This window comes from Procambarus clarkii, chromosome 32, assembly GCF_040958095.1.
Source record: "Procambarus clarkii isolate CNS0578487 chromosome 32, FALCON_Pclarkii_2.0, whole genome shotgun sequence".
NCBI lineage: Eukaryota > Metazoa > Arthropoda > Malacostraca > Decapoda > Cambaridae > Procambarus > Procambarus clarkii.
This window is the reverse complement of record NC_091181.1, coordinates 33,979,009-33,999,528: the sequence shown is the minus strand read 5'-3', so window position 1 is coordinate 33,999,528 and position 20,520 is coordinate 33,979,009. Positions and strand designations below refer to the sequence as shown.

At 46.8% G+C, this 20,520-nt stretch overlaps 1 protein-coding gene across 6 annotated transcripts in view; it reads left to right on the top strand.

Moving 5' to 3' along the window:
• Positions 1–20,520, top strand: part of LOC123759407 (transmembrane ascorbate-dependent reductase CYB561) — a 107,247-nt gene that overhangs the window by 35,915 nt on the left and 50,812 nt on the right. The window contains exon 1 of one of the 6 annotated variants that reach the window (XM_069335210.1): positions 7,978–8,858. The exons of 3 other annotated variants lie outside the window; for them this stretch is intronic. In XM_069335210.1, the coding sequence (XP_069191311.1) occupies positions 8,845–8,858 (14 nt within the window). In that variant the 5' untranslated portion in view covers positions 7,978–8,844. Of the gene's footprint in view, positions 1–7,977; positions 8,859–15,743; positions 16,202–20,520 lie in introns of those variants that run through there. 2 more of the 6 variants (XM_069335213.1, XM_045744426.2) reach the window with 2 other exon arrangements.

The following is a 20,520-nucleotide window of genomic DNA, read 5'->3' as shown; positions in this document are numbered from 1 at the left end:
GCTTATTAGGTACAACATTATATATATATATATATATATATATATATATATATATATATATATATATATATATATATATACAGTATATTGTAATGTGTACATGTGTATGCATCGTACCTATTTATATGGGGAACCAGGTCCCCAGTGACCCACTGACATGGTACAGGTCGCAAGTGCACCTGTATGAGGTGAGTGGTGTGAGGGTCGAATATGACCCCAGTGCCCCATCCACTCCCCCATCAACAGTCCTCGCTCCTTTCACCAAGTTAGTAGATATGAAATATTCAGCGCCGAGTCCGTAGACTTTCGCATTCGTTAAACAAAAAATGTGTACATTCAGGAGCTTTACAAACCCTTTATTAACTCTCGTGTTCTTGAGGGTATCCTCATAATGCACCCAAAATTTGCTAGTGGAGGCTACTGATTATATGACTCCTGCATGACTAACCATCCTGCGAGATGGGGACTTTTAGCATCACACTATGTACCCACCTTCACATTGTATAGAGTGGCTGCGTAAATGCAGGTGGTCCTAAATACATTAATAACAAAATTAGTGTCCACCAGACAGTGCGACTTAGTGGTTGCCCGGATCAGGTTGGGGGCTACCAGTTACCTGTGGCAGGTGGCTACAGGTGACGGATCTCCCAATCCTGAGCACTCCAGGTGCAAACTCTGTGAGCAAGGATTCGGTCCTGATCTCGCGCACTGCTTTATTGAATGTCCAGTCACTAGATCTTTCAGTCCTGCCGGTATGAGGCGCCTGGAGCCTAGTAATTGCTTTATTACCTCTCGTGTCCTATTGGATGTTTCCCTACTACAGGCAAAATTTTCCAGTACAGGTTACTGATCACTTCGCCTTATATGACTATCCTGTCCAGCTCTAACTGGACTATGACTATGTCATACTAATATATTATGACTTAAGTATCTGTCAGCGGGCCCTGACAGCTGAGTGGACAGCGCATCGGATTCGTAGTCCTGAGGTTCCGGGTTCGATCCCCGGAAACAAATGGGCAGAGTTTCATTCACCCTCATTTCCCTGTTACCTAGCAGTAAATAGGCATCCTGGGAGTTAAGCAGCTGCTACGGGCTGCTTCCTGGGGATGTCTAACAAAAAGGAGGTCTGGTCGAGGACCGGGCCGCGGGGACGCTAATCCCCGAAATGATCTCAAGATAACCATCCTGCAAGATGGTGATATCTTAGCACCGTGCAATCCTTCATATAGTTTAAGACAGCTGCATAAATGATCTACCGAATTATGATAGCAACTGTGGATTCAGATATTGTCATTTAAAGTGAATGTTCAGATGACAGAGTTGGGTTGTTGTTGTTGTTGTTTTAGTTTTAGATTCAGCTACTGAGAACCAAAAGTTGCAAGTAGCACGGTCTATGGTGAGCCCGTAGTGGACTTACCTGGCACAGGAGCGGTGCTATAACTAGGGAGTTGCGTTCTGGAAAACAACCTTTTGGCTGCCAGTGTGTGCGTGTGGCAGGTGACGGGAAGGGGGTGTATGGAAGAGGTTTAGGTAGGTAAGAGGAAGAGGTTTGGGTAGGTTTAGTATGGGGAAGCAGGGAGGGCGTGTGTTGGGGGAGATGGGAGATAGGAAGGGTGTGTGTAACAGAAGATGGGGGAAGATTTGTAGGGGGGGAGATCTAGGCAGGAAGTGGACCCGGGCACCGCCGGGTGTCCCCTCTAGCACATAACACATGTCATCCACTTCCTAACGTAGTTATCCTATTCACAACTTCCCCATATCAATAGTATTACCTTAGCGACGAGGCAGGAGCTCGAACCACAGCCCAAGAAAAGCGTTTCCGACTCCCTACTCACGCCGTATACGTCACTTGAGTGTCCCTTAGAATATTAACTTTGTCATATGTTGTTCTTGCTTTTACTTCAAGACAGTTTCTGAGGGGTGTGAGGGTGAGGGTGTCACACTGGGTGTAACAACAAGTGTGGCCAAGCTTCACCCTGAACACACTCATCCTGCTTTATAAAGCATATAAGTGTATTTTGTGCTGAATGTTGTCTTTATTGATGTGCTGACATTAAGCAGGGACGTATGATGGACGTCCCTGATATTGTCATGTAAAGTCATGACAACTTCGTTCCAATAGGATAAATGCAGCTAATATTAATTACTTAAGGTTTAGTCAACATGTATCCGCCATGTATTTAGAGAATCATCTGAGACAAAGTACACGCTACTGCTCCTTGCAACGTGTTCCTTGACTATGTGTCAAGGTGGGATAAGTGGCCATCAAGATGCATTTCTTGAAGGATCTTCCTAATACTCATCCCAGCTTTATTGCCCAAGTGGCTCAGCTTCTTGCTCTGTATCTGGACGAGTTGATCAGTGTCTCTGCTGCTGGTGGTCCAGTTCCATCTAACTGTTATGTATTTCAATGTGGTTTCACACTGTTGCGATCAATGTGTCGTTGACATGTGGTCCCGGGTTCGATCCAGGGCGCCGGCGAGAAACAATGAGCAGAGTTTCTTTCACCCTGATGCTCATGTTACCTAGCAGTAAATAGGTACCTAGGAGTTAGTCATCTGTCACGGGCTGCTTCCTGGGGGCTGGAGGCCTGGTCGAGGACCGGACCGCGGGGACACTAAGCCCCGAAATCATCTCAAGATAACCTCAAGACATGTACATACAACTGTACCTTCGACAGTTTATAAGTCACCTCATTAGGAATGAGGTGATTTTGCAGCATACAGCTGTGTAGAGCGCAACACCCGCGTCTCATAGCTTTCTCAGTGATAGCTGGAGGTTTGTCAGTGATCTGCGTTCGAGCCTCATCGAAACAACCAGAGAACGCTAGAGCTGCAAGCGTCTTTTTCCAGCGTCTCGGTGTGGAGATCCAGAGAGGAAATGCCCACTGCATCCTCGGTTCTTGAAGTCGTCGGAGCAGTTCGAAGAAATTTACAGCCTCTAGGAAAGAAATTACCTTTTGTTTCCACTAATTGTTCACATTTTGTAACAAATCAGATGTATAATTGTATAGCGTTGTATAATAAAGTGCATAATAATAATAATAATAATTAAAAATTGGGTGGTAGGGGAAGCAAATACTCATATGTATTTAGAGTGAAACGTCAAGTTTTCTCTGAATGCTCTTTATTACCTTCTCCGAGGCTATGGGACCACAATTTTACCACTTTATATATATTTATGTAAGATATTGTGTATGTGTACTTTATGTTGTCAGTATTATTGACTTTGACAAGGTTAGGTTCTATATATATATATATATATATATATATATATATATATATATATATATATATATCTATATATATATCTATATATATATCTATATATATATCTATATATATATATATATATATATATATATATATATATATATATATATATATATATATATAAAAAACTGAAAAGTCACACCCCAGAAGTGACTCGAACCCATACTGCCAGGAGCACTCTGCTGGCGTACAGGATCCCTTAACCGCTCGACCAACACGACCTTGCTTGTTACATATAGTCCTGGGGACCATTCAGGCTTGTTTGCATATATATATATATATATTATAGAGAGAGAGAGAGAGAGAGAGAGAGAGAGAGAGAGAGAGACAAAATAGTAGTGTGGAAGGGGGAAGATATGATGGACACTTGGCAATAAGAGCGGGAAGAGAGAACACAGACGATGGAGGCCGGACTAATAACAGAGAGATATCATCCTGGCAGACGAGGGTGGACGGACTCTCCAGGAAATATTAATAAAGTAAACTGTTTGTGTCTAATGTAGCATATTGGTAGGGCGGGCCGTGAGCGTTTACCCATGATCCCGCGTCTAATCGCTCGCCGCGCGTCAACTGTTTCCCCCGCCATTGTGACGCGGCTTTGGCATGAAATTTGATTTTCCGCGCGGGACATTTGCATAAGTAAGCGTAAAATTTGGCGTCAGTCCCGCGCGTAACTGTGCATCACTCTAATTGATATCGAATGATTTTCTTCGACAGTTGATGATATGTGTCGGGGAGTTAGTTGGCTTGGCCGTGGCAGCTGTGTGTGTGTGTGTGTGTGTGTGTGTGTGTGTGTGTGTGTGTGTGTGTGTGTGTGTGTGTGTGTGTGTGTGTAGGGCTTGTTACAGCCGCACAGTCACGCCTCGCCCTCAACACCTCTCTCCAATATTTACATCAGAGAGAAAAAAACATTAGGTTAGGGGGAACTGGGAGTAAGTGAGTGCCACAGTTGGTCTCGGTGTAGGCACTATGATGCCTGCTGCCACATGGCACCGTGATGGTGAAAGGTAACTGTGTGGTGACTGTGAGAGTGCAGGAGCACACGGTCAGTGAGTGCACACACTTAGCTTATAGTAAGCTAATTTTTAGCCCTTCACTGTTGAGTAGCTTCGGTGCTGTAGTGTTTGATCTAGACTTGAAGTTACTTATCTTATTATATAAGATATAGACCCTGGTGTGGTGGGTCTATAGTATACTATACTATATATATAGTCACTATACTCATAGTCTATTCATATATTCACGAAAGCATTTACGCAAACACTTACGAACCTGTACATCTTTTCTCAATCTTTGGCGGCTTTGTTTCCAATTATTAAACAGTTAATGAGCTCCGAAGCACCAGGAGGCTGTTTATAACAGTAACAACAATAGAATGGGAAGTTTTCATGCTTGTAAACGGATTAATAAATGTAACCAAAGCCGTCAAAGATTGAGGAAAGATGTACACGTTCGTGTTTGCGTAAGTGCTTTCGTGAATCTGGCTCCAGGATATGTTTATAATCTTAACCTCAGCAGTGGCAGCATGCAGGCGTGTGCTGGGTGTACTGGGCTATGTGGTGGTGGTGGTCTTGCACGGTACTGTGACGCCAGACACAACGCTCACTGTGTACAACAAATGAAAATCTCAATACTTTCAGTATTAATTGAAAGTCAGCCTGTAATTCTTTCAGTAACAATTTTCTTAAGTAACTCTATTTAGCCTGGCTTCACACACAAGGGTAAACAATTGTCTCTTAAGGTTTTCAACATAGTTAAGGAAGATTGTGATACTGGGATACTGATACTGGAACATATGATACTGATACTGGAACATATGATACTGGGATACTGATACTGGAACATATGATACTGATACTGGAACATATGATACTGATACTGGAACATATGATACTGATACTGGAACATATGATACTGGGATACTGATACTGGAACATATGATACTGGGATACTGATACTGGAACATATGATACTGATACTGGAACATATGATACTGGGATACTGATACAGGATACTGATACTGGATACAGGATACTGATACTGGAATATATGATACTGATACTGGAACATATACTGGAATACTGATACTGGAACATATGATACTGGAATACTGATACTGGAACATATGATACTGGAACATGATGCTGGGATTCTGATACTGGAACATATGATACTGGAACATGATGCTCTGACCAGGGTCGAACCCTGACGAAATCGCTGGCTTGGTGTTGGGCGAGCGCGCTGCTACTGCGCCACAGAGCCTGTAAATAAACTCATTTAAAATTAATGTGAAAAATTTATAAATACATACACAATACGAGTGAAAAAATATGAAGAATAGGACCAACCCATTGTCTCAACTAATAGGTCCCATTTTTTACGTTATCGTAACATTCAAGAGGCAGCCCACTAAGAAAAAACTAATGGTTCACAACTATTCACGGCTTCTGTACATCGCACTTTATGGGTTAAGTGGGTTGCTTGGGTTAGTACGTTTCTGGAAGGAGTAAGAGGTAGGATTGTTTTGTTAACGGAGAGAGGAAGAGAGCGGGGCGGAGTGTGAGGTCGGAGCCCAGGAGCTTCTAGCCAGCGACCATGAAGACTACAACACTGGATCACCACAACACTGGATCACTACAACACTACAACACCCTGGTGTGTTGTGAGAAGAGCACCTCCGTGAGACACAATGGGACTAGAGATTGATTGATTGATGAAGATTAAGCCACCCAAAAGGTGGCACGGGCATGAATAGCCCGTAAGTGGTGGCCCTTTTGAGCCATTATCAGTATCAAGAGCTGATAATGGAGGTCTGTGGAGGTGCGCTGCGTGACGGGAGATGTCTCCCGTGTGGGACTAGGGACCGCACCCCGCGCTATATACGCTCTGGCAGATCTTAATCATGTTTTCTTTGCCCCAAAGATCACATTCACTCTCAAAAATCTACCACTTACGGGCTACTCATGCCCGTGCCACCTCTTGGTGTGGCTTAATCGTCATCAATGAATCAATTCATCGTGTTCATTGTTGAGCCGTTTAGCGTGAGGTGCGTGACGAGGCTCCGTGTCCACTGGGTCCTGTACACACACAGGGAACACAACCTGTCCTCACACATTATCCTCCACAATTTTGACGCTTTCCCGGACTAACGAGCATCAGTCTTGGCAGGTTAGGTAGTTGCCTACATGCTTCTCGTTGGGCAAAACTCATCTCCCCCCCCTCCCCGTCATTCTTCCCTTACACACACACACACCCTCCCCATCTCCAAGCAACAGCCAAGTGGACCAAACTCTCACAAGTCAAGCCTGGCCTCGGGCCGGGCTTGGGGAGTAGAAGAACTCCCAGAACCCCATCAACCAGGTATCCCCCCCCCCCACACAGACCCTACCTATCCCTCCCCATCTCCAATCACTGTAACCATTTTTCGTAAACACTATCTTTATCACTGTAACCAAAAGGCTGCTCACAGAATGCAAATCTCTCAATCGGATAAACCTTTGTCAATTCAATATCTAAATACACTTTTTTTGTTTTCATGAACACATTTAGGTACATGTGCATTTGTGCAGCTACCCTAGACTATATGAAGGGAAGTACAGTGTGTCAAAAAGCTAGCTACGTGATGCTAAAATTCCCCATCACACAGGATGGTTAGTCATACAGAGGCATGTGATAAGTAGTCTGCACTGGCAGACTCTAGGTGCATTATGAGGATATCATCATGAACACAAGAGTGAATAAGGTAGCAGTGATAAAGGGGGGGGGGCATGAGGGCCGACCCTGACCCTCTTATAACACTCCCCATAAAATCACCTTTAATAGTGCAAAGTTTAATGGGGCTAGCCCCGAGCGTCTGGCCTACATTGTCGGTCAGACAAACAGGCATTATCCTTCATATATAGATCACTGAATTGTTTCTGCGTACATTTGTTGACATAAATGAGTGCAGAATTAGTGAAGTGGAGTGAGTCGGTGGTGGTGGAGGTGTGAGATAGCAAGATAACAGTGATAACAGCCACACTCTCCCCTACTTCCCGAGACGCGTAATACTGATCAAGAGCCCTTGGGAATTTGTGTGTGAGATAGCAGGATAACAGCTCCATCTTCACATATATCCTGCCCCATGGCACCTGCACATATCCTGGTCCTTGTGACACCCTCCACAGTCACCTCCACATATCCTGGTCCTCGTACCACCCTCCACAGTCACCTCCACATATCCTGGTCCTCGTACCACCCTCCACAGTGACCTCCACATATCCTGGTCCTCGTACCACCCTCCACAGTGACCTCCACATATCCTGGTCCTCGTACCACCCTCCACAGTGACCTCCACATATCCTGGTCCTCGTACCACCCTCCACAGTGACCTCCACATATCCTGGTCCTCGTACCACCCTCCACAGTGACCTCCACATATCCTGGTCCTCGTACCACCCTCCACAGTGACCTCCACATATCCTGGTCCTCGTACCACCCTCCACAGTGACCTCCACATATCCTGGACGTTGGAACTGACCAATAAGCGTATGCGGTAATTATGTAGATGAGCGGGCGGGCAGATGTAAGCGACAGTATTGTCACGGATCACTACAACACTTGGGATTAACATTGTTTAGCGGGAGGCGCAGCAGGTGGGGGGCTTGGGAGGGCGGGGTCTACAGGGCTGGCTGCTGCTGCTGCTGCTGACTCCTGATACTGCTGCTGCTGACTCCTGATACTGCTGCTGCTGACTCCTGATACTGCTGCTGCAGACTCCTGATACTGCTGCTGCTGCTGCTGCTGCAGTCACTGCCACACCCTCCAACAATAAGACAGGTTGTAAAGCCTGGTCAGGGCAGACCCCGAGGGTATAGTGGCTACACTTCAGGCGGTCACTTCGGGCTGCTGACCAATCACCTGGTCCGGGCTGCTGACCAATCACCTGGTCCGGGCTGCTGACCAATCACCTGGTCCGGGCTGCTGACCAATCACCTGGTCCGGGCTGCTGACCAATCACCTGGTCCGGGCTGCTGACCAATCAGCTGGTCCGGGCTGCTGACCAATCACCTTGTCCGGGCTGCTGACCAATCACCTGGTCCGGGCTGCTGACCAATCACCTGGTCCGGGCTGTTGACCAATCACCTGGTCCGGGCTGCTGAGATTTTCTCAGGTGACCTCAAACAATTGAAATAATAATGAGTATTACTCATGTGTAATGAGTTGTGTATGAACATAATTGTTTAGTGGTGGTGAGGGGACTACCTTACCTTGAGGGGATTTCGGGGCTTAGCGACCCCGCGGCCCGGTCGTCGACCAGGCCTCCTAGGCAGCAGAAGAGGCGTCATATATTGTATATTTGTTAGGATGCCCAGCAGTGCCCGGGGTCTCTGTCTCTCCCTCCCTCCCTCCAGTCATTATTCGAATTCATAATTATTTGTACTAATGCTAAAGTCTATGGATTCGGCGCTGACCATTTCACATTGAGTTGAGGACCAGGAGCTGAGATACGAGGACCAGGAGCTGAGATACGAGGACCAGGAGCTGAGATACGAGGACCAGGAGCTGAGATATGAGGACCAGGAACTGAGATATGACGAGGATCTGGTATGTGAGAACTTTGTGAAGCTCACCCGTCACTACCGTAGGTCATCCATCACTGCCACAGGTTACCCGTCACTACCGTAGGTCATCCATCACTGCCACAGGTCACCCGTCACTACCGTAGGTCACCCGTCACTACCACAGGTCACCCGTCACTACCACAGGTCACCCGTCACTACCACAGGTCACCCGTCACTACCACAGGTCACCCGTCACTACCACAGGTCACCCATCACTACCACAGGTCACCCGTCACTACCACAGGTCACCCGTCACTACCACAGGTCACCCGTCACTACCACAGGTCACCCGTCACTACCACAGGTCACCCGTCACTACCACAGGTCACCCGTCACTACCACAGGTCACCCGTCACTACCACAGGTCACCCGTCACTACCACAGGTCACCCGTCACTACCACAGGTCACCCGTCACTACCACAGGTCACCCGTCACTACCGTAGGTCATCCATCACTGCCACAGGTCACCCGTCACTACCACAGGTCATCCATCACTACCACAGGTCACCCGTCACTACCACAGGTCACCCATCACTACCACAGGTCACCCGTCACTACCACAGGTCACCCGTCATTACCACAGGTCACCCGTCACTACCACAGGTCACCCATCACTGCCACAGGTCACCCGTCACTACCACAGGTCACCCGTCACTACCGTAGGTCATCCATCACTGCCACAGGTCACCCGTCACTACCACAGGTCACCCGTCACTACCACAGGTCACCCATCACTGCCACAGGTCACCCGTCACTACCACAGGTCACCCGTCACTACCACAGGTCACCAGTCACTACCACAGGTCACCCGTCACTACCATAGGTCACCCGTCACTTCCACGAGTCACCCGTCACTTGCAACAGTCATCCAACACTGCTCTACAGCCGTTCCAGGAATCACCGCCCCGTCATCCATCAACGCCGCCCGTCAGTCTTCCCCTGAGATTAACGACAGTTCCGTCCCAAGTTCCAGGTGGCGGCTCATAATTTCCAGTTTCCAGGATTGTGTGAGCAGGACCACGTGCTCATTACCATGTGAATGTTGGGGCCGGGCCGCGCTGGGCCGGTGTGCGGGGCGCGAGGCTTCTCTCACTACAGCTGTCTTCTGGCCTTTATTGTGGCCTTTGTTGGGGCCTTTGTTGGGGCCTTTGTTGTAGCCTTTGTTGTGGTCTTATTGTGGCCTTTGTTGTGGCCTTTGTTGTGGTCTTATTGTGGCCTTTGTTGTGGCTTTGTTGTGGCCTTATTGTGGCCTTTGTTGTGGCTTTGTTGTGGTCTTATTGTGGCCTTTATTGTAGCCTTTGTTGTGGTCTTATTGTGGCCTTTGTTGTGGCTTTGTTGTGGTCTTATTGTGGCCTTTATTGTAGCCTTTGTTGTGGTCTTATTGTGGCCTTTGTTGTGGCTTTGTTGTGGTCTTATTGTGGCCTTTGTTGTAGCCTTTGTTGTGGTCTTATTGTGGCCTTTGTTGTGGCCTTTGTTGTGGCCTTTGTTGTGGTCTTATTGTGGCCTTTGTTGTGGCCTTTGTTGTGGTCTTATTGTGGCCTTTGTTGTGGCTTTGTTGTGGTCTTATTGTGGCCTTTGTTGTAGCCTTTGTTGTGGTCTTATTGTGGCCTTTGTTGTGGCCTTTGTTGTGGTCTTATTGTGGCCTTTGTTGTAGCCTTTGTTGTGGTCTTATTGTGGCCTTTGTTGTGGCCTTATTGTGGTCTGTATTGTGGCCTTTGTTGTGGCCTTTATTGTGGTCTTATTGTGGCCTTTGTTGTAGCCTTTGTTGTGGTCTTATTGTGGCCTTTGTTGTGGCCTTATTGTGGGTTTATTGTGGCCTTTGTTGTGGCCTTTGTTGTGGTCTTATTGTGGCCTTTGTTGTGGCCTTTGTTGTGGTCTTATTGTGGCCTTTGTTGTGGCTTTGTTGTGGTCTTATTGTGGCCTTTGTTGTAGCCTTTGTTGTGGTCTTATTGTGGCCTTTGTTGTGGCCTTTGTTGTGGTCTTATTGTGGCCTTTGTTGTAGCCTTTGTTGTGGTCTTATTGTGGCCTTTGTTGTGGCCTTATTGTGGGTTTATTGTGGCCTTTGTTGTGGCCTTTATTGTGGCCATATTGTGGCCTTTGTTGTGGCCTTTGTTGTGGCCTTATTGTGGCCTTTGTTGTGGCCTTTGTTGTGGCCTTTGTTGTGGCCTTTGTTGTGACCTTATTGTGGCCTTTGTTGTGGCCTTTATTGTGGGTTTATTGTGGCCTTTGTTGTGGCCTTATTGTGGTCTGTATTGTGGCCTTTGTTGTGGCCTTATTGTGGTCTGTATTGTGGCCTTTGTTGTGGCCTTTATTGTGGGTTTATTGTGGCCTTTGTTGTGGCCTTATTGTGGCCATATTGTGGCCTTTGTTGTGGCCTTTATTGTGGGTTTATTGTGGCCTTTGTTGTGGCTTTATTGTGGCCATATTGTGGCCTTTGTTGTGGCCTTATTGTGGTCTGTATTGTGGCCTTTGTTGTGGCCTTTATTGTGGCCATATTGTGGCCTTTGTTGTGGCCTTTATTGTGGGTTTATTGTGGTCTGTATTGTGGCCTTTATTGTGGCCTTATTGTGGTCTTATTGTGGCCTTATTGTGGCCTTATTGTGGTCTTATTGTGGCCTTTGTTGTGGCCTTTATTGTGGCCTTATTGTGGCCTTATTGTGGTCTTATTGTGGTCTTATTGTGGCCTTATTGTGGTCTGTATTGTGGCCTTTATTGTGGCCTTATTGTGGTCTTATTGTGGCCTTATTGTGGCCTTTATTGTGGCCTTATTGTGGTCTTATTGTGGCCTTTATTGTGGCCTTTATTGTGGCCTTATTGTGGCCTTATTGTGGTCTTATTGTGGTCTTATTGTGGCCTTTGTTGTGTGGCCTTTATTGTGGCCTTATTGTGGCCTTTATTGTGGCCTTTATTGTGGCCTTTATTGTGGCCTTATTGTGGCCTTATTGTGGCCTTATTGTGGTCTTATTGTGGTCTTATTGTGGCCTTATTGTGGCCTTATTGTGGCCTTTATTGTGGCCTTTATTGTGGCCTTTATTGTGGCCTTTATTGTGGCCTTATTGTGGCCTTATTGTGGCCTTATTGTGGTCTTATTGTGGTCTTATTGTGGCCTTTATTGTGGCCTTATTGTGGCCTTATTGTGGCCTTATTGTGGTCTTATTGTGGCCTTTGTTGTGTGGCCTTTATTGTGGCCTTATTGTGGCCTTTATTGTGGCCTTATTGTGGCCTTATTGTGGCCTTATTGTGGCCTTATTGTGACTACAATAGACTTAATATAAGCGTGTCTCACTCTAATGATACCCACCACCTCATAGGTTCATTACCTCTTGTAAGACTTTTATATAATACATTTTATACAACAGAACAGAATAAATTTGTATAATCACCTTTAGTTTATTAATGTTTTAATTAATTTGTACTGTCGTAGAGAGTGCCCCCATCTCTAATCTTGCACTGTTTTATAGAGTGCTTGTACTGTTTTATAGAGTGGACACTGTATGCTTGTACTGTTTTATAGAGTGGACACTGTATGCTTGTACTGTTTTATAGAGTGGACACTGTATGCTTGTACTGTTTTATAAAGTGCATACTGTATGCTTGTACTGTTTTATAGAGTGGACACTGTATGCTTGTACTGTTTTATAGAGTGCACACAGTGTAAGCTTGTACTGTTGTGAAGAGTGTACACACTGTAAGCTTGTACTTTTCAAGAAAGGGTACTCTCTTTGCTTGTTCTGTCGTTCAACGAGCTGGTTAATAATAATAATAATAATAATAATTTATTTAGGCAAAAGCACATACATAAGATAAAAGGATTGCAAGTTAAGACAACTTCTGCCTGAAGTCACTAATAGTGAAAGCTCTTCGTAGGAGTTCTTCACAATAGAACCGCCAATGGTAGCGTGTAGGAAAAGCAATACCTTGGGAGGAACTTTAATAAAAGCATAGTGTCCAGCCTCAAAGATCAGACCTATGTAGAGATTTCAATATCCCTACTCTAAGAGATGGGGTCCAAAGGGACATCGCATTGCAAAAGCAAGTTACGCATCATCCCCTTTTCCCGAAACGTAAGCAAAAGAAGTTCTGGCAAGGCCGAACCAGACAAGACAACAGGTGTTTCCAGACAAGGAGAAAAAGGTGAATCAAGAAGCATCAAGACGTACAGGACAACACTAACCGCCACCGACACAAGACCGGAGAGAAGAACAACAGGAAGGCCCACCCCAGCCAACACATAGTGGAGCAGGAGACAGACTCCAGTGTGGTAGCAAGAAGTGCTAACCCTGTACCACTATATATCACTTGGAAGAGATACGGGGACAAACAAGTGGGTCTAGAAACCCCCCACTCAAGGACAGCAGAGAGCCATGACCCCCTGGATGCACTACCCAACACGGGGGAGGTAGGAGAGCCCTGGGAAAGGAAGGGGCAGGGATAATGTGGAGAAAAGGGTAGGGGTCTAATACTGAACCGGCCACATGAGAGTCCGCAAAAGAACGTAGCCTATAAATCGTCCAATCCAGTGAACGCAGAAAGAAGTAACTGGACCGGGAAAAGAGGGAAAACAAGCCCTAGGCTACACGTAACACGCCCTCCACAAACGCTGTGCGATCCGAAAACGGCGCCGCATAAACCGGAAGCCGCCGCGACCATACGAGGCACACCGGCGGATGGCTTGAACGGTCCACAAAGTCAGAGGAAGCAGGCCTCGACCTTCTCCCATTCCGTCAAAACGGACGAAAAGGAGAAAGAGACTGACGGCAAGAACAGTCGACAAGCCCAGGAATGTAAACATCAGTGAGCACTAAAGCCCGAGAACAGGCTGGTCTCATAGATGAACACCACAGGGAACCACTAGATCAATGATCGTCTCATTGGTCTAGTGGTTATGGTACTCTGTACGCCAAGGGGTGATCCTGGTCGGCGGGGGGTTCGAATCCTGGTCGGGTCAGTTGAGTTTCAAATTTGAAACATATTTTGCTCTTATAAAGGTATGACAAAATTATACCAAGCGAAACAGAATGTAGCTGTCAGTTGTGGTGACCCCTCTCCCTGCCTGTCGTGGTGACCCCTCTCCCTGCCTGTCAGTTGTGGTGACCCCTCTCCCTGCCTGTCAGTTGTGGTGACCCCTCTCCCTGCCTGTCAGTTGTGGTGACCCCTCTCCCTGCCTGTCAGTTGTGGTGACCCCTCTCCCTCCCTGTCAGTTGTGGTGACCCCTCTCCCTGCCTGTCAGTTGTGGTGACCCCTTTCCCTGCCTGTCAGTTGTGGTGACCCCTCTCCCTGCCTGTCAGTTGTGGTGACCCCTCTCCCTGCCTGTCAGTTGTGGTGACCCCTCTCCCTGCCTGTCAGTTGTGGTGACCCCTCTCCCTGCCTGTCAGTTGTGGTGACCCCTCTCCCTGCCTGTCAGTTGTGGTGACCCCTCTCCCTGCCTATCAACTGGAAATTTGTCGAGCCTGCTCATGTAGATCTTACCACAGATAAACACTCACAGCAAAGCTATTCTCACACCTCACCTCACTATGCAACTGAAATTTAATACATCTAAGAATGTAAGAAAACTCTTATCACTAATGTTCAAGAAATATCAATGTTCATAATTTGGAATAACGTATTGCACAGACTCTCTGCCAAGTATCCCAAGATTGCCTGCTAACCACACTGCACACATTGCAAGCTTGCATTGCCTGCTGACCGCACCGAACACACTGCAAGCTTGCATTTCCTGCCAGTCTCTTATCTCCTCACCGTATACTGTAATATTAAAATTCAGTACTGTAGTTAGACTGCTTGTAACTTGCTTATCTTGAGATTATCTTGAGATGATTTCGGGGCTTTAGTGTCCCCGCGGCCCGGTCCTCGACCAGGCCTCCACCCCCAGGAAGGAGCCCGTGACAGCTGACTAACACCCAGGTACCTATTTTACTGCTAGGTAACAGGGGCATAGGGTGAAAGAAACTCTGCCCATTGTTTCTCGCCGGCGCCTGGAATCGAACCCAGGACCACAGGATCACAAGTCCAGTGTGCTGTCCATTCGGCCGACCGGCTCCTTTATACAACAGAACAGAATAAATTTGTATAATCACCTTTAGTTTATTAAATATGCTTACAAATATGAGCCAAAGGAAAATTGTAATTTGTTTACTTCAAATACAGAGAGGCATGAAGAAGACTGAGGTTCAGTGGGTGGACCTATTATATGACTAATGGCTCCGACGCCGCCCACAGGACGAGTCTGTGGGTCTATCAGGAACCAGTTACTCTCAGACCACATCAATATACCCAGTAGTCATCATCCAAACAACCAATATTTATACTCAGTTACTCTTCACAAGCTGGTACCCCTCTGTCAGCCACCCCTCTGTCAGCCACCCCTCACTATCAGGCAACTCTGTCAGCTATCCCCTCTGCCAGCAACCTCCTCTTTGCCAGCCAATCTACATCAGCCGGAGTGTCTATCAGTAACCGTCTACAATACTGCCTCCAAGGCTGGTGTACTATCTTAATTACATATCAGTGGGTGAAGGTGTGTGTTGTGACACACCTGCTGATGGTGGCCACACACCTGTCCCTCCCGCTCTGGCTTCTCACATACCCACACTTGTACAATAACATCAATTGAATTTCAATTCCACGTAAACCTTTATTTACGGTGCGTTATTTTGCGGGCTGATAGAGTGTATGGGGTGCTGTTGAGAGCCTTGGGCTGGCGCATCGAGGACTGTCTCTCCCCCCTCCCATATATACCGCCCCCCCTCCACCATCCCCTCCCACCTTTCCCATCCCTCCATGGCCTCCCGTTCATTCACGGGAGCGTCAGTAGACGCGTGTAATATTCTCCCACGTTTCATTTCTTTTCATTTTGTAGCGAAATGGTTTCATGTGCAGCTGATGTGAGTATCGCTGATGGATTCGAGTAGAACTGTGTGTATTCTTCGCTCGGTATATTTATAGTGTTATGTCAAGCCAGATGTAAACATGTAAAAGCCAAATATTTATCTTATGAGGTAAATATAGTGTCAGCAGCCACAGAGCCGTGCGCATCAAAACACGCACAAAATCAATAACAAGCTCTCTCGCTCGCTATTGGCTGGGAGAATTCGCGGGCTCTCCGTTCATTGGCAAATTCAAACTAGAGTGCCAAGGGTGGGTGGTAGAGGGGCCTCGCTCCGCCCTCCCATTGGTTGTCGTGGCACACACACCAGAGAAATGGATACATGACGACCACGAATCGTAGCTGAAACTATCGAGGCGTTAGAGGCTGTGGCAGCAACTGGTGGTTGAAGACGTACCTAGGCGTCATCCAGTTCACCTTCAGTCGTCTATACAAGGTAATCATTCATGGTTTTCAGCACATTAGCCAGCAGTTGTGTTGGGGCCAGGTTGTGGTGGTGTGCCTACTGCGGTAGACGCCAGGTTGTGTGGTGGTCATCCCCCGGGAGTGTCTGGGGCAGGGGCTGCTGGCCTGCATACTCTCCATATGGTAGGGCAGAGATGTCCTCCTGGTGACTGGTGTGGGTGACCGTGTGACGCCTGCAGTGTGTGTGTGCTCACCTCACCACTCATGTCTACTCACTGGTGCTTAATGATGTCCCACATAAAGTCACCTTCAAGTCTGAGATCTCAGATCTCGGTCGGAGACTTTAAATTACTTCAACGACGTTGTACAGACGGCACCTTTGTCATGCAAACCGTACGAGTGTATAGGTTAAAATGAAAATATTACTAAGACATAATTAAAAAATGAACGGGTCGTAAGCTATGCTGTCATGCTGTTTAAACAGCCAAAAGGAAATCGACGTATTTGTTCAGCAATAGTTATCATGATTATAGAGGGTTCCGCGTGGTACAGGGGTGGTACAGGAGTTTTGCACATTTTCCTTCACCTAATGCATCTTTTCACCTAGTATTAAATAGGTACCCGGGAGCTAGGACAACTTGTGGGGTTGCTTCCTGGGGGGGGGGGGGTCCTAGTGAATGAAATGTAATTAGCTACAGGTTTTTTGGGGAGGTTTGTATATGAATTAAGGGAGGTCCTTATAGTCTTAAGGCAAGGAGAGACCATAGACTACTTCCATCCATCACTTGGACTGGTCGGTAGAGCTAACAGCCTCGTCTCTTGCAAGGTTGGTGTTCGAGCTCCAGTGATCCTAGTGGTTGGTTATTGTTCAAACACACCGTCGTCGTATCCCGGTTCCTTGTCCTCGTATCCCAGATCCTGGTCCTCGTATCCCAGTTCCTTGACCTCGTATCCCAGTTCCTGGTCTTCTTATTCCAGTTCCTTGTCCTCGAATCCCAGTTCCTTGTCCTCATATCCCAGTTCCTTGTCCTCATATCCCGGTTCCTTGTCCTCATATCCCAGTTCCTTGTCCTCATATCCCAGCTCCATGTCCTCATATCCCAGCTCCATGTCCTCATATCCCAGTTCCTTGTCCTCATATCCCAGTTCCTTGTCCTCATATCCCAGTTCCTTGTCCTCATATCCTAGCTCCATGTCCTCATATCCCAGCTCCATGTCCTCATATCCCAGTTCCTTGTCCTCATATCCCAGTTCCTTGTCCTCATATCCCAGTTCCTTGTCCTCATATCCCAGCTCCATGTCCTCATATCCCAGCTCCATGTCCTCATATCCCAGTTCCTTGTCCTCATATCCCTTGCGAGTGCTATATAGTCATACTGGCTTAGCGCTTCTCCTCATATTACCTTACGATACATTCATCCACAAAATTTGTCTTCACGAGCATAGAGGAGAGTGTGAGCCCGGCTTGTGTCCCACACACACACACACACACACACACACACACACACACACACACACACACACACACACACACACACACACAGGTGTTTACAGGCGTAGAGTCCTACATGTCGATGTTTGCGGATGATGCAAAGTTGATGAGAAGAGTTGTGACAGATGAGGATTGCAGGATCCTCCAAGAGGACCTGAACAGATTGCAGAGATGGTCAGAGAAATGGCTACTAGAATTCAACACGAGCAAATGTAAAGTTATGGAAATGGGACTAGGAGATAGGAGACCAAAGGGACAGTACACAATGAAGGGGAACAGCCTACCTGTAACGACGCGTGAAAGAGACCTGGGGGTGGACGTAACACCTAATCTATCTCCTGAGGCACATATTAATAGGATAACGACAGCAGCGTACTCTACACTGGCAAAAGTTAGAACATCATTCAGAAACCTAAGTAAGGAGGCATTTAGGGCGCTTTACACTGCCTACGTAAGGCCAGTCTTAGAGTATGCCGCCTCATCATGGAGTCCCCATCTGAAGAAGCATATAATGAAACTGGAAAAGGTTCAGAGGTTTGCAACGAGACTCGTCCCAGAGCTACGAGGGATGGGGTATGAAGAGCGCCTGAGGGAACTGTGCCTTACGACACTAGAAAGAAGAAGGGAGAGGGGGGACATGATAGGAACGTATAAGATTCTCAGAGGAATTGACAGAGTGGACATAGACGAAATGTTCACACGGAATAGTAACAGAACGAGAGGACATGGATGGAAGCTTGAAACTCAGATGAGTCACAGAGATGTAAGGAAGTTTTCTTTTAGCGTGAGAGTAGTGGGGAAATGGAATGCACTTCAGGAACAGGTTGTGGAAGCAAATACTATTCATAATTTTAAAACCAGGTATGATAGGGAAATGGGACAGGAGTCATTGCTGTAAACAACCCATGCTCGAAAGGCGGGATCCAAGAGTCAATGCTCGATCCTGCAAGCACATATAGGTGAGTACACACACACACACACACACACACGATCTCGTTACCATCCACGTCTGGGTCAACTTCTCTTCCCTCTTCTCATTATCTCTCCTCAATGTCCACACTGTTTAACCTCGGTGACAACAAGTATTGCAGCCTCCCCTACCTCGCCCTAGCTTCCCACAGACAATTAGCTTTAATTTTGACGGGTTCCCGATTTACCTAAAGTTCATTATTCAGTTTTCCTCCACAATATGCGCCCCCACTTGCTTTGTCTTATAAGTTTAAGTTCTGGAGAACTCTTGGTATGTCAAGCACTGGGCATCTTACCTGGCGGGTATCTTCTTAAGCCACGTGGTGAGGTGAGTCTTATTATGGGGCCGCGTGATGTGAACCCTCTGGCCGCCTGAGTCACTATATAGGGCTTAGTATGGTGTCTTAATCTTTGCTCGCCACCTTCCTAGTGGTGCCCTTGCTGTATTACAGTCGTTGGTTGTACTCTTTCTCTCCCCCACCTGCCCCGACCGTCCAAGTGGTTGGGTACCATTCCTTCCCCCCGTCCCATCCCAAATCCTTATCCTGACCCCTTCCCAGTGCTATATAGTCGTAAAGGCTTGGCGCTTTCCCTCCGATAGTTCCCTTCCCACCTGTTTATTTACTGGTAATATCTGGAGAACACTTTTGTAGTATCGGCTCGAGACTCTTTGAAAGGTGTGTATGCTGGTGGAGGGAAGGTCGGTATTGGAGTCGTGCAGCCGCCTAGTGGCATGCTGTAATGTTGACGAAATGTTGCTGTGGGTGGCAGGGACTTCAACCCATGTAGGAAACATGACCTCACAAGGTCTATGCACATGACACGGGATTGTTGCTGTAGTTAAGGATCCAAACAACCATCATTGGAAGATTTACATATGGAATTTGTTGTGGAACTATATTACAGAACTGTACCGTATTTCAATCTGATATTAATAAAGTTTTCGATTGGGCAGTAGTAAATAACATGATGTTTAACAGTGATAAATTCCAGGTACTTAGGTATGATGAAAATGAAGACCTTAAACAAAATACAGAGTACAAGGCACAATCCAATCTGCCCATAGTAGGAAAAAAAAACGTTAAGGATCAGGGAATAATGATGTCTGACGACCTAACATGAGGAGCACAACCAAGCAACTATTGCGTCAGTCAGGAAAATGATAGGATGGATTATGAGAACGTTCAAATCCAGGGATCCCATCACAATCTTATCTTGAGATGATTTCGGGGCTTAGCGTCCCCGCGGCCCGGTCCTCGACCGGGACGTAATATTCACAATGCTCATAATATTCAAATCACTTGTGCTGTCCCGCCTTGAGAACTGCTTGATACTCACTTCCCCTTTCAGAGCAGGAGAGGAAATAAACTGAGTACCCAAATGAGCCGCAGAGACATTAGAAAGAATTTTTCCTGTGTCAGAGTAGTTAGTAAATGGAATGCACTAGGAAGTGATGTGGTGGAGGCTGACTCCATACACAGTTTCAAATGTTGATTTGATAGAGCCCAGTAGGCTCAGGAATCTGTACACCAGTTGATTGACAGTGAGAGGCGGGACCAAAGAGCCAGAGCTCAACCCCCCCCCCCCCGCAAGCACAAATAGGCCAGTACACATATTGGGGCTTCGTGGATGAGTGGGCAGCGCTCGGGGATCGTAGTTCTAAGGGCCCGGGTTCGATTCCCGGCCGAGGTGGAAACAAATGGGCAAAGTTTCTTTCACCCTGGTGCTTATGTTCACCTAGCAGTAAATAGGTACCTGGGAGTTAGACAGCTTCTACGGGCTGCTTTCTGAGGATGTGTGCGTGTGTTAGAAAAATATATATAGTATACATAGTAGAGGAAAAATAGATTGGTTTGAAAGGTGGAGTCCTAAAGTTAATAGCTCGATTC